Source organism: Trachemys scripta, chromosome 23, assembly GCF_013100865.1.
Source record: "Trachemys scripta elegans isolate TJP31775 chromosome 23, CAS_Tse_1.0, whole genome shotgun sequence".
NCBI lineage: Eukaryota > Metazoa > Chordata > Testudines > Emydidae > Trachemys > Trachemys scripta.
Genome location: NC_048320.1, coordinates 9,265,638 through 9,277,658, shown reverse-complemented (window position 1 = coordinate 9,277,658; position 12,021 = coordinate 9,265,638). Strand labels below are relative to the sequence as shown.

The 12,021-nt window shown below is 57.7% G+C and overlaps 1 protein-coding gene across 1 annotated transcript in view; it reads right to left on the bottom strand.

Moving 5' to 3' along the window:
* The window catches only part of LOC117869429 (neurabin-2-like), an 81,125-nt gene that overhangs the window by 43,864 nt on the left and 25,240 nt on the right, over positions 1–12,021 (bottom strand). The window contains exons 4-8 of the mRNA XM_034756269.1: positions 8,209–8,313; positions 5,383–5,518; positions 2,643–2,795; positions 1,602–1,655; positions 545–774 (exon numbers count right to left, since the gene is read on the bottom strand). Of these exons, the coding sequence (XP_034612160.1) occupies positions 545–774; positions 1,602–1,655; positions 2,643–2,795; positions 5,383–5,518; positions 8,209–8,313 (678 nt within the window). The remainder of the gene's footprint in view (positions 1–544; positions 775–1,601; positions 1,656–2,642; positions 2,796–5,382; positions 5,519–8,208; positions 8,314–12,021) is intronic.

Below are 12,021 nucleotides of genomic sequence, written 5' to 3'. Positions count from 1 at the left end.
ATAGGGGATGGGGATCTGGGATCTCTAGTCCTGGGAGAGCCATAGAGGATGGGGATCTGGGATCACAAGTCCTATGAGATCCATAAGGGATGGGGATCTGGGATTGCTAGTCCTGGGAGTTCCATAGGGGATGGGGATCTGGGATCACTAGTCCTGGGAGATCCATAAGGGATGGGGATCTGGGATTGCTAGTCCTGGGAGTTCCATAGGGGATGGGGATCTGGGATCACTAGTCCTGGGGGATCCATAAAGGATGGGGATCTGGGATTGCTAGTCCTGGGAGATCCATAAGGGATGGGAATCTGGGATCGCTAGTCCTGGGAGATCCATAGAGGATGGGGATCTGGGATCACAAGTCCTGTGAGATCCATAGGGGACGGGGATCTGGGATCGCTAGTCCTGGGAGATCCATAGGGGACTGGGATCTGGGATCACAAGTCCTGGGAGATCCATAAGGGATGGGGATCTGGGATCACAAGTCCTGGGAGATCCATAGGGGATGGGGATCTGGGAGATCCACAGGGAACAGAGAACATGGCCTTACTTCTGCTGATACTCCTTGATGAGCCGCTTGGCCTTGCTGTATTTCCGCTCCAGGGTCTGGTACTGGGCTTGAGTCTCTTTCAGGTGCTCATCCACTGCCTGGCACAGGTTCTGGGCCTCCATCCAATAACCCTCCAGCTTCTCCATCCTCTCCTTGTTTTCCTCCACGCTCTGCTCCAGCTGGGCCTTCTCGGCTCGCCAGCGAGCCTTCTCCTGCTCAATGGACTGCAGCTGAGAGCAGAGAGCACAGCGCACAGGGTGAGGGGAAGAGGGGAAGACGGGGAAGGGAGACTGTGCCGGGGGATGACAGGTAGGGGGAGGGGAGATGAGGGGCATTTGGGGAGAGGGGCTGCATGGGGCAGGAGATGGGGCAGCACATGCACCCCAGTAGCAGGGAGTGTTGGGAGAAGTATGGGTGTGTGTTTGTGTCTCTTTGGTGCTGTGGACTGTGGTTGAGTGCGTGGTTGTGTGCTGTTGTATCTCAGCGCGTGGTTGTGTCTCTGTGTGTTTGTGCTTGTGTCTCTGTGTGTGCTTGGCTCTCTGTGTGTCTGGTTGTGTGCTGCTGTATCTCTGCACCTGGTTGTATATCTGTGTATGTGCTTGTGGCTCTGTGTGTGCTTGTCTCTGTGTGTGGTTGTGCATCCTTGTGTATGTCTTTGTGTGCTGCATGTGTAGCTGCGTGGGGGGATTTGCGTGTGAGATTATGCATGCTTGGTTCTGTCTGTGTGTGCGGTTGTGTGCTATTGTGAGTGTGGTGACATCAGCGTGTGCGGTCGGGTGTCTCTGTGTGTGCGCGGTTGTGTCTCTCCACGCCTGTGTGTCGTTGGGCAATACAAACAACGGGGCCAACTGAGAGCGAGGAGGAAAGCAGAAGACCCCACGCCAGAGCAGGACTGGCGAAGGCCATGCCGGGTAGGGGAAAGGAGGGAACAGAAGAATAGGGAGGTGCCAGCAGCCCAGGCCGGCCGGGATCCTGCGGGTGAAGACTCACGGGACCAGGGAGCCCAAGGAGGGGACCCGTCCGCCACCCCCCACACGGTCCCTTCTCCGCAGCTCACCTTCCTCTTCAGCTGCTGGATTTCGGCCTCGGTGACGGCGTGTTTGATCTGGAGCTGACAGAGAGTAAGAGCGGTTACGCCCTGCATTCAGGGAGATGCCAGCCCCAGCCACTGCCCTCAGCCCCGGTCACTTGCAAGCAGTACATTTCCCTGCAGCTTTCCATTAGAGTCAAGGTATGAACCCCGGAGTCCTGGCAACACCCCCACCAGGGGTACATGACATGGTGCTGCAGTGAATCCCCCCCAGGCACACAACACCGCGCAGCGTCAGCTGGAGACCGGATCCCTGCCCTCAGCTGTCAGGGGCCGTTGCTGTGTGGCGATGCAACAGCGTGAAACACCTCAGAGGTGGCCGCACTTCAGCACAAGGTGCTGGGGTTCCAGTTCTCCTCTAGCCTCAGCTGGCTTTGCACTAACGTGACTCTCCTGACCCCAGCGGAGTGGCACCGGTGGGAGAGGAGAATCAGCTGGCAGGGCCAGAGGGCCACAACAGGGGACGGCACCCTCTGCGCAGAGCTCTCCTGGAGATCTGGGCTGTGCTTAGACCCCGCAGCCGGGGGTGCGGCTGGGCTGCCTTCGTCAGAGCTTACAGACAGAGCTTCTAGCCACTAGAGGGCAACATAACCACACGCATACAAATAATCACACGTGTGCAGCATACCCCACTGAAACAGATACGTGCACGCACACCCATGCACTTGTGCAACACACCCATGCATGAACGTATACCTGTTATCCCATGACACACATGGACACGTGCAAGTATGCACAGACAGCCTTGCACTTGTGAATACACACACAGGCGCAAACTCACCTGCGCTCTGACCCCAGGCACACACATGGACACGGACCCATGCACCGATGCCCACCCGTGCACTCAGACACACGCACATGCATCCGCATACACACATGTACACACTCCCACAAGAATAAACACACCCTGATACACACACACACTCACACGGGTGCCGTACACCCCTTCTGCCTCCCCCCACTCCCACTGCGGGTGTCTTCGGGGAGCTCCCCTTTCCCCGTCTTTACCTCCTTAAACTTGTGCACCAGCTTCTCGGGGTCCATCTCGACAGGGGACAGCATGTCCTCGTTCTCAGCCAGTTCGAAGACCTCGATGGCCATCTCGCTGCCGGGGAACATGGGGCTCATCTCCTCGTCCTCGTCCGTGGCATATTCGCCTGTCTGCGGGCACAGAACCGGGAGCTTTGGTCAGTTTCCTCCCTGTGATCCACCCCCAATCCAGCACATCCCAGACCAGAGCCATTCATAGCGCCGGCAGCTACGCCCTCACCACCACCGCTGCTCCCCAGAACCCTAAAACCCAGCCCCCCTTCCCAGTCTGCAGGGTCAGGACAAAGCACCTTGTGCAAACTTAACCTGCAGGGGCAAAGGACGGCCTGGTGGTTTCTGCACTTGGCTGGCACTCAGGGTCAGGTCCCAGCTCTGCTGCTAACACCCTAGATTCATACCTGGGGCCGCTGCTGCACCTTTCCGGTCCCCATCTGTAACATGGTGGGGGGGGTAAGAAATCTGTCCCGCCTCTTCAGAATGTGATACCTGCCCTGTGTGTGCGTACAGTGCCTAGCACGACGGGGACCCAATCTCAGATGAAGTATCCAGGCGCAACCATAATACAAATCATTATTACCGCTATTCCCACAGTGCCGAGTGGCCAGGACCCATTGTGCTAACTCATGGAATGGCTGGAGACCTCAACAAAAATCTCCAAAAGGCATGAGACAGTGCCCCTCTTCCTCACAACACCCCCCGAGAAGCAGGGAATCATGAACCCCATTTTACAGGTGGGAAAACTGAGGCATCCAGCAAGCTGCCCAAGGTCACTCAGCAGCAGAGGAAGAGAACGGAGGACATCCTGACGGTTAGCCCCACGCGCTAGCCACCAGCTCAGCTGTGTGCCCGCAGCGTTATTGATTCGGGCCGAGATTTCGAAAGGCGCCTAAGTGATTTAGGCACACAACTCCTGTTGAAATTGAATTCAATGGGCATCAAGTGCCTAATTTCACTAGGCTGCTTTGAGAATCCCCACGGGTGTGCCGGGGGGGGGGCTGGGGCGGGCAGGAGAGAGCGGGGGGTCGTGTCTGTGGGGTTTTTGGGGGGGGGGGGCAGGGAGTAGCTGTAATTCGACACGTCATTATTACAACTTCTGACGATGATGTTTGTCCGAGGCCTCTGAGACGTGTGCTGCTGAAATCAACCACTGTCATAGACCGGTTAATACCAGGAAGGGACTGGCGCAGAGAGAGTAGGATCTGTTAGATCTGTCCCGCACCCAGCACAAAGAGGCCCTGAAGGTGCCCCTCCCTCCCCCGGCAGTGCAATTATTTAATAATAACGAGTGGGCCAGATCCCAGCTGGTGTCCATCTTGCTCCACTGACGTCATCCTGCAGGTTTAGCCCAGGTGATGACCTGGACCAATAACAACCGCTTTCTCGAAGGAGCTGGCGCTATTGGGCAGAGCATTAGACTGGGACTCGGGAGGCCTAGGTTTGTTTGGCTCTGTCACTGGCCCACCGGGTGACCGTGGGCAAGTCACAGCCCCGTTCCGTGCCTCAGTTTCCCCGTGCGTCACACGGCGATAACAATGCTGCGCTCCAGCGTAAAGTGCTCTGAGAGCTACTGATGCACAGCGCTCGCTAAGAGCGAGAGTTATAATTAGGCGTCGTGACATTCGAATGGAGCGATTCCTTCATTTTCCACTCCTCTCCCACACAACACAAGCCCACCAGGGACCCTGCCAGGAGAGCCCATCAATCCTGGATGCTGCCACATTCCACTGCCCGGGAGAGACAGGCACAGCCCTGGGAACAGGAGAGAGGGGCTTGCACCCTGCATTTCTCTCCGCGGCAGAGCCCAGCAGGGTGTAGGAAGCTACCTCCCGGCTGGGTGCCTGGCAGCACGCCCAGCGATTAGGACGCTGAGAAGAGGGCAGCAGGGGGCTGATACTCCAATGCCCTGCACCTCGTGCGTCACTCACACCAGTGCAAAGTGCTTCCAGGCGGAGTTGGTGGCGTTTCACCCCCACTTTTCACTGGAGTAAATGACAACCTGAGAGGCGGGGCAATGAATCAGGTCGACGGTGTCTCATTGGGCTCCTGGTACACAGGCTAGGTGAGTCAGTTCTCCTGGCCCTTCCCCCCTGTGGGGGAAGCACAAGGGTGAACGCCCCTGGACAGGGCAATCTCTCCAGGATACGGCCAGTGGCCGGGGTGGAGCAGGGAATGGGGACATCTGGATTGGCATGGACCTGGAGCCTGACTTCCCCCTCATCTCACGAGAAGGAACCCCAACCAAGCTAGGACTCGGGTCCTTTGGAGGATCAGTGGGTTTGTTGGTGCACCTGCACAGGTGGCAGTATGGACTAGTGAGTAGAGCCACGGGACTGGAACTCAGGAGACCCGGGGTCTATCTAGTGGGTGATCTTTGGGGGAGTCCTACCACCCTTTGTCTGTCTTGCCTATTCAGACCGGAAGCTCTCTGGGGCAGGGACTGGCTCTCCCTCTGGGTACGTACAGCCCCTAGCACACGAAGGCTCTGATCTTGGTTGAGGCCATTAGGTGCCACTGCAGAATAACTAAGTATGGGGTTAATTAGATGGATTCCTCTCTGACCCCAGGGAGCGGGGGAGTCTCCCTGGGGGCCTGTACTGGAGCTGGGGAGGACGGGACTGCAAGGACACCCAGCACATGCTCCGGTCTCCAGCCCTTGCCCAAAGGCGACCGGGAAATGCCGCTCGCGCGCGCCTCTTACTTCTTCATCCTCTTCCGTGTACTGGGTGTATCTCTGCTCCATCATCTCCCGCTGCCACCGCTCCTGCTCCAGCGTCTGCTGGATCAGCTGAGCTACCTCGCTTTGCTCGCCCGGCTTCTCCCGCCCGATCAGGAACCTGTGACAGGAACGGACACGAGGCCAGTGGGTCAGCCTAGAAGGACCCCTGTGCCCCGGAGACAGAGCGGCTGCTGGTTGATCCCAGCAGGCCCCGTCCTCCTCCCTGTGCCTCTCTCCTGTGTCTGCAGCGAGGCTGCCACTGCGGTGGGGTGAGGTTAGAGGGTAGTGGGGTGAAGCCGGGATTCGGGGGGCAGAACCACCCCCCCCTCGACTCCCAGGGTGGGTCTCATTTCCTCCCCACTGCCCATGAAAGCTGGGATGGGAACAGGCCCCAGAGCAAGACCTGCTGGAATCTCCTTGCCCACCTGACTGCAGTATCCAGCCCGCTTACGAGGAGATGCAAATGCTGCCCCCCTCCACGACCCACCCCCCAACCAATCAGTTTGGCACTCCCCGGGCCGGCCTCGCCCATGCCTTGATGGGCTCGGCCCCACCGGTGGGTGCGGAGGGATAGGCATGGGCTAGGCCGGCGGGCCCAGTTTGTACTCCAGGCTCGGCTGCGCTGGCTTGACGTTGCCGCGTTGGTGGGCGGGTTTATTTTAGGTTGGTTATTTTAAAAATAGATATTGGAGAGAAAACATCCGGAGCTGGGTGTCGGGCGCAGAGCGAGGGCAGCCCCCGGCCCCTCGCGCTGATCCCGGCCAGGAAGGGCGGAGCCTGAGATGCTCGGGGTGAGATAAAGGGGTCAGCAGGGCCCTTCTGCAAACAGCCCTGCAGCGAGGCGGAAACACCGCCGGCTAGTGCTTCCCCTCGGCTGCTCCAGCATCGCTCACTTCCTCTTTCGCTCCCACAGTCTGCCCCCCTCGCCCCGCTCCTGGGGAGGGGGTAAGCTGTTTTTTCACCCAGCAGGCCCCTTGCTGGTTGTGGGAGGGGGTTCGAGGGGCAGGGACAGGGTGTGATGGGAGGGAGAGAGGGGTGTGGGGGTGGTCTGGGATGTTACCCATGTTCCGGGATGCACTGGGGATGTTCCCTGGGGTTTCCAGGGGATACCCAGTGGGGGGCTACGGGGGGTACAGTGGAGTTTATGGGGCTACAGGAGCTAAACAGTGGATTACTATGGGGTGTGCAGTGCAGGGTATCAGGGTCATGGGAGATACATAGTGGGGTGCCATGGGGTGCACTAGAGGTTCTAGGAGATACACGGTGGGGTGCACAGTAGATGTTATGGGGCTGTAGGAGATACACGGTGGGGTGCACAGTAGATGTTATGGGGCTGTTGGAGATACACGGTAGGGTGCACTAGAGGTTATAGGAGATACACGGTGGGATGTGATGGGGTGCACGTTAGATATTATGGGGCTGTAGAAGATACATGGTGGGATGCACAGTAGGTGTTATGGGGCTGTAGGAGACACACAGTGGGGTGTGATGGGGTGCACAGTAGGTGTTATGGGGCTGAAGGAGACACACAGTGGGGTGTGATGGGGTGCACAGTAGGGTGTTATGGGGCTGTAGGAGACACACAGTGGGGTGTGATGGGGTGCACAGTAGGTGTTATGGGGCTGTAGGAGATACACAGTGGAGTGCGATGGGGTGCACATTAGGTGTTATGGGGCTGTAGGAGATAAACGGTGGGATGCCATGGGGTGCACAGTAGGTGTTATGGGGCTGTAGGAGATACACGGTGGGGTGCCATGGGACAGATCTGGAGCTGTTATGACAGGCAGACCCAGAGTGGGGTGTGTGGCAAACACAGGCCCAGAGAGGGGATCCCTGACTGTCACGCTCAGATCCTGGGGCATGGAGGGTGTTTGAATGGGGCGTGAAATCCCCACCCCCCACCCCATGCAGAGGGAAGCACTAGGCCTAGGCAGCCCTGCTCCAGGAGGCCCAGCGCAGAATCTCAGGAGTTGGGCTCAAAGCTGGGGCAACGTCCATTTCCAAGCAATCTCGTATTCCCATGCCCGCTGGATTCCCCTCTCGCCCGCAGGCATGACGCCGCTGATGCCAGCATGGTTACCAGGGGTGCTGGCAGGGTCGAGCCCACCTTCCTGGTTGTGGCATCACGACCCCTTGGGATGGCACAAGCAGAAGATCCTAGTAGCGGGTGACAATCAAACCCAACCACGTTCCTGCCTCCAGGAAATTGAAACAGGCGGAGAACGGGACCAGCCCTTCACAGCAGCCTAGTCCAAGACTCCAGGCAGCCGAGACAACGGGTTTGCCTGTGTTAGTGTCGTTTACACACTAAAGAGGGTGGGGAGAAGGGCAGGGCAGTTTAGATTCACCTTCCAACTTGGCCTAATGGCTCAGAGAGGTGTAAACGGTCCCCATGAATTGCAGTGGGGGGTGTTAACTCTGAAGTGTAATGATGACATTTAAAATGTTAACTAGGTCATTGCTGGTTGTTGAAAAAGAAAAATCCAGCTTGTCTGGAATTGTGGGGCGGGGCTTTGGAGAGTGGGTGGGGCCTGGCTAGAGCATCACCCCCTTTTATACCCTTCCCACCCAACTGGGGAGCAAACCCAACACAGAAGTGGGTGGAGACACCATGTTTACATCCAGGGGGCCAGACTAGGGAAGATCAAAGATTCCACTTTGCCGGCGGCAGGAAGTGGCATATCCCAGCACAACCTCCCCTGGGGCGCCCACCAGCCGGGCTCTGAGCCGTGTGGTCTGCTCCCCTGGGGCCCCCTGACTGTCATGTTTCCCATCTCATGGCAAGCAGACTGCACGCCGTTCCCCTACCGGACTCTACCCTTGGTGTTCCTCAGCACGGAGGCCGCGAAGCTCTGGGTCACACCCACCAGGCTGGTACCATCCACCTCCACGATGAGGTCATTCACCTGGATCCTACGGGAGGGAGAAGGCGAGTGAGAGACGGAAAGGGAGGGAGGGGCCTTTGGCAGAGGGTGCGGTGGGCTTGGGGGCAGTGTTCCAGATCGGTACAGGCCCACGAGCTGTCTGAGCTGATGGTGCCCTCCCAACCCCCCCAGATCTCTTGCCAACCTAGGTCTGCCCATTGGCCCATCCAGTCCCCTATCCTGGCACCTGCAATGTGGGATCAAATCACTGGCCCGTCTAATTCACCGTCGTGTCTCCTGCCACACTGAAGCTGGCAATTCTCCGTGTAGTCTGGCACCCTGCCTCCCACAGTGCCCAATTACGGATGTTGCACCGGAAGGCATAAAATCAACACCCCCATGTTGCCCTGTAGGGAGATTTCCTTCCTGATCCCTGCCCGTCTGGTGATCAGATGACGCCCTGAAGCAGGAGGGCCAATTGCCCTTCCCAGATAGCGTAACTGCCGCTAAATCACCCCAGTGCTGTGCCATCTGCTTCCAACAAGGCCTCTGTCTCCTGGGGTTCGCCCCTCCTCCCCACACTGGAAAGGGTTAATCGGAGATAATGCGGCGTAGTGGAAAGAGGAAGGAACATTGTTCCCCGTGCTCAGGAAGCCGGGGATGGCCAGCGCGGTCGGGGGAGGAAACTCCCGGTTGCTAGATTAAGTGGCACACACAGAGCAAGGCCGCAGAGAGGCTCTGAGATGGTGCCAGGATCGTACTGGGCCCCAAGCCTGCCCGGCAGCAGAGGGGGTGAACCGGCCATCAAGCTGTGCCCCCCATGCCCCAGCCATGCCAGCACCCCAGCCCTCTCCCACCGCCCCTGCCTCACGAGGGTACAGCATCCTTGTGTCCCCGACGCCTCTACCGCCCGCCTATCCCTCCAGGGAGAAGCGGTATCTGGGAGCCCCAGAGCCCACGGCCAAAGGGGGAGCTGAGGGGCGGGACGGCCCTGGGCTGGATCAGGCTGGTCTGGGAAGGATGTGTGGGGCAGGAGAGCCTGCTAGGATGGGTGGGGCCTCCCAGAACAGCCTCCTTGGGGGAAGCACAAACTGTAAAGCCAGCCCCATCCCCCACCTCACCCCGGAGGCACTCACCCCACTTTCCCCCTTCTGCCCCCTCAGGACAGGCTCGCCTCTCCCTCCTCCGGGGAGCGGCGAGGGCTGTTATCCTGGGGGCCAGGCCCTGGGCCTTGCCACGGAGGTATCCCGGGCAGCTCCCGGCTGACAGATGGAGGATGAATGCAGTTGTCAGAGCCAGGCAGCCAAGCCGGGCACATGGTCCTCCCACTGCTGAGACCGAGAGAGTTGGGGGGGGGGGAGTGGGATGGCAACCCCACAGATCTGCCAGCCCTAGCCTGGCCTGGAGTGGGGCACGGGGGCTTGGGGCATTCTCCCCATGCTGGCTCCAGAACGGGGAAGTAGCTGAGCCGGGATCCCTCGTATAGGTCAGTGATGTTCCCTGGGACTGGAGGGGGGGCGTCCATGCTATAAACCAGTGTCGGCCCCCAGCATGGGCAGTGACACCCCTGATGGGGCCCAGGCATCAGGCAGCGCTGGGGAGCTCTCGTGTACCTGAGATCCCCAAACCCCAGCCTGGGATGTTCTCTCACCTCAAAGCCCTGACCGAGTCTGTGCCTGTCCCTGCCCCACGAGTGGATCGAAAACACACACAGAGCTGTCACCGCACCCCTGCATGGGGCTAGGAGCTCTCACTCCCTGCTAGCCACTTTGTCCTGGCGGCTTAAATAACGGTGTTCGGGGCCGTCCACTGTCTGCAGCCTGCTCTGGGCATGCACCCGCCAGTGCGCAAACACAACGGACACACCCACACACAAACTCCCACACACACATACACAAATGCACACACACCCATGCACATCATACACCCTCTATGCACCCCCCAGTGCACAAACACACCCAGAAACACAACAGACACGCCCACACACAAACACCCGCACACCCATACGCAAATACACACCCACCCATGCACATCATACACCCCCTATGTGCCCCCCAGTAACAAACACACCCATAAACACAACGGACACGCCCACGTACATAAAACACACACCCATACCCATGTAGGCGCCCCCCCATGCAAACACGCCCATCCCTACACAAGCACTCCCACAGAAATACACACCCATGTGCAAACACCTCCACTTATAGTCGCACAAATACAGACTCAGCAACATAAACACACACATATATACCAAAAAATATACTCCAAGGCACACGCTGCGGAGCTGCGGGGAAGAGGGGCATGTCGGCCATGGCTCTACTGCGTTTAAGCACCAGGTCACAGTACGACTCAGGTTTGGCTCGGCCCAATCATAGAATCGTAGGACTGGAAGGGACCTCGAGACGTCATCTAGTCCCATCCCCTACACTCCTGGCCGGACTAAGTATTAGACCATGACAGAGCCAAGCTGAAGTTGAGTGAGTGGCGTGGTGACCTAGCCCTGGAAATGGCAGTCCACAGCTCCTGCCTAAAGGGGTACAAATGTATATTCATACAACTCCCCTAACACACATACACACCAACACACAACATAATACGTACGGACAGCCCCCACTGGGCTAATCTGATCAGGCCACCGAGACTGACGTTTGTGTCTCGACGTTTCCCCTTTGCTCTGCAGAACCTTTCATTGTGAAACTCGCTGTGATTTCCCAATTCCTGCTGGTGTGATAGACAAAGGGCCTGATTGTGTCTCTGGGCTGGATCCTTTGTTGTCCCCGTGATTCGTTCCACCATGGACCCCCGTGCGAAGCGAGAGCTGGTCTACCTGTAACCACGCTGGTTTTGCACCAGTTTGGTCAAAACTGGTCCAGCTTTTTGTGGTTGTGATTGTGTTTCTGAATATGTGCGTGTGTGTGAGCGTAAGTGGATGTGTTGGAGCATAAGCCTGTCTTTTCTGTGTGTGTGTGCGTGGGTGGCTGTGTTTGCACTGGGGGGTTGCATGGGTTTCTTAGTGTATTTGTACATGGTTCAATGTATTTATTTGCAAATGGGGTGAGTGTATATTGTGTGTGTGTGTGTGTGTGTGGTCTACTGGTGTGTGATTGAGTTGCCATCACTTTATAGCTGGCCTTTGTAGGTTTAGCTTTACCGGTGCAAACTGACCCGTTCTAAACCCAGTTGAAATCCATGTCAGTGTCCCCACACACAGTAGCACTGGTAATCTGGCGAGGCAACCAGAGATCAGAACATACCCACTTTGCACGGGTGTCAGTGGCAGCCCAAGTTGCCGGGGAACGGAAAATCCAGCCGAGACCCTCCTGCATTTGCTTGTTTGGGCTGCGCTGAAGTAGGCTGGGAAAAGATTGTCTGATTGAGCTCTCCCTAGAGACCCTTCTGGGAGGGAGATATGTGTATCGTGAAGCCCTCCAAGTCAGCACCATTGAAATGAATACGGAAATACGTTATAGATGCAAACAGCACACACCCCGACACGTGCCCTGCAACTCACCATGAGCACATGGAGAACACGGTACACAGCAGCCGCAGCACACACTAACACAGAGACCTCCAGACTACAGTGCCGAGTCTTGCAGGAGTTAGTTCTCTTTCTGAAAGCCCCAGCGACTGGAGTCAGGTGATTGTGTTTGAATCTCATTTTTAACAACAAAGTGAATTTCTAGCTCCTCCGGTTGCAGCGAAGAGCTTAAAATGCTACTCCCGCCCCCTAAGCCTCAAAAAAAGGAGGCCAATA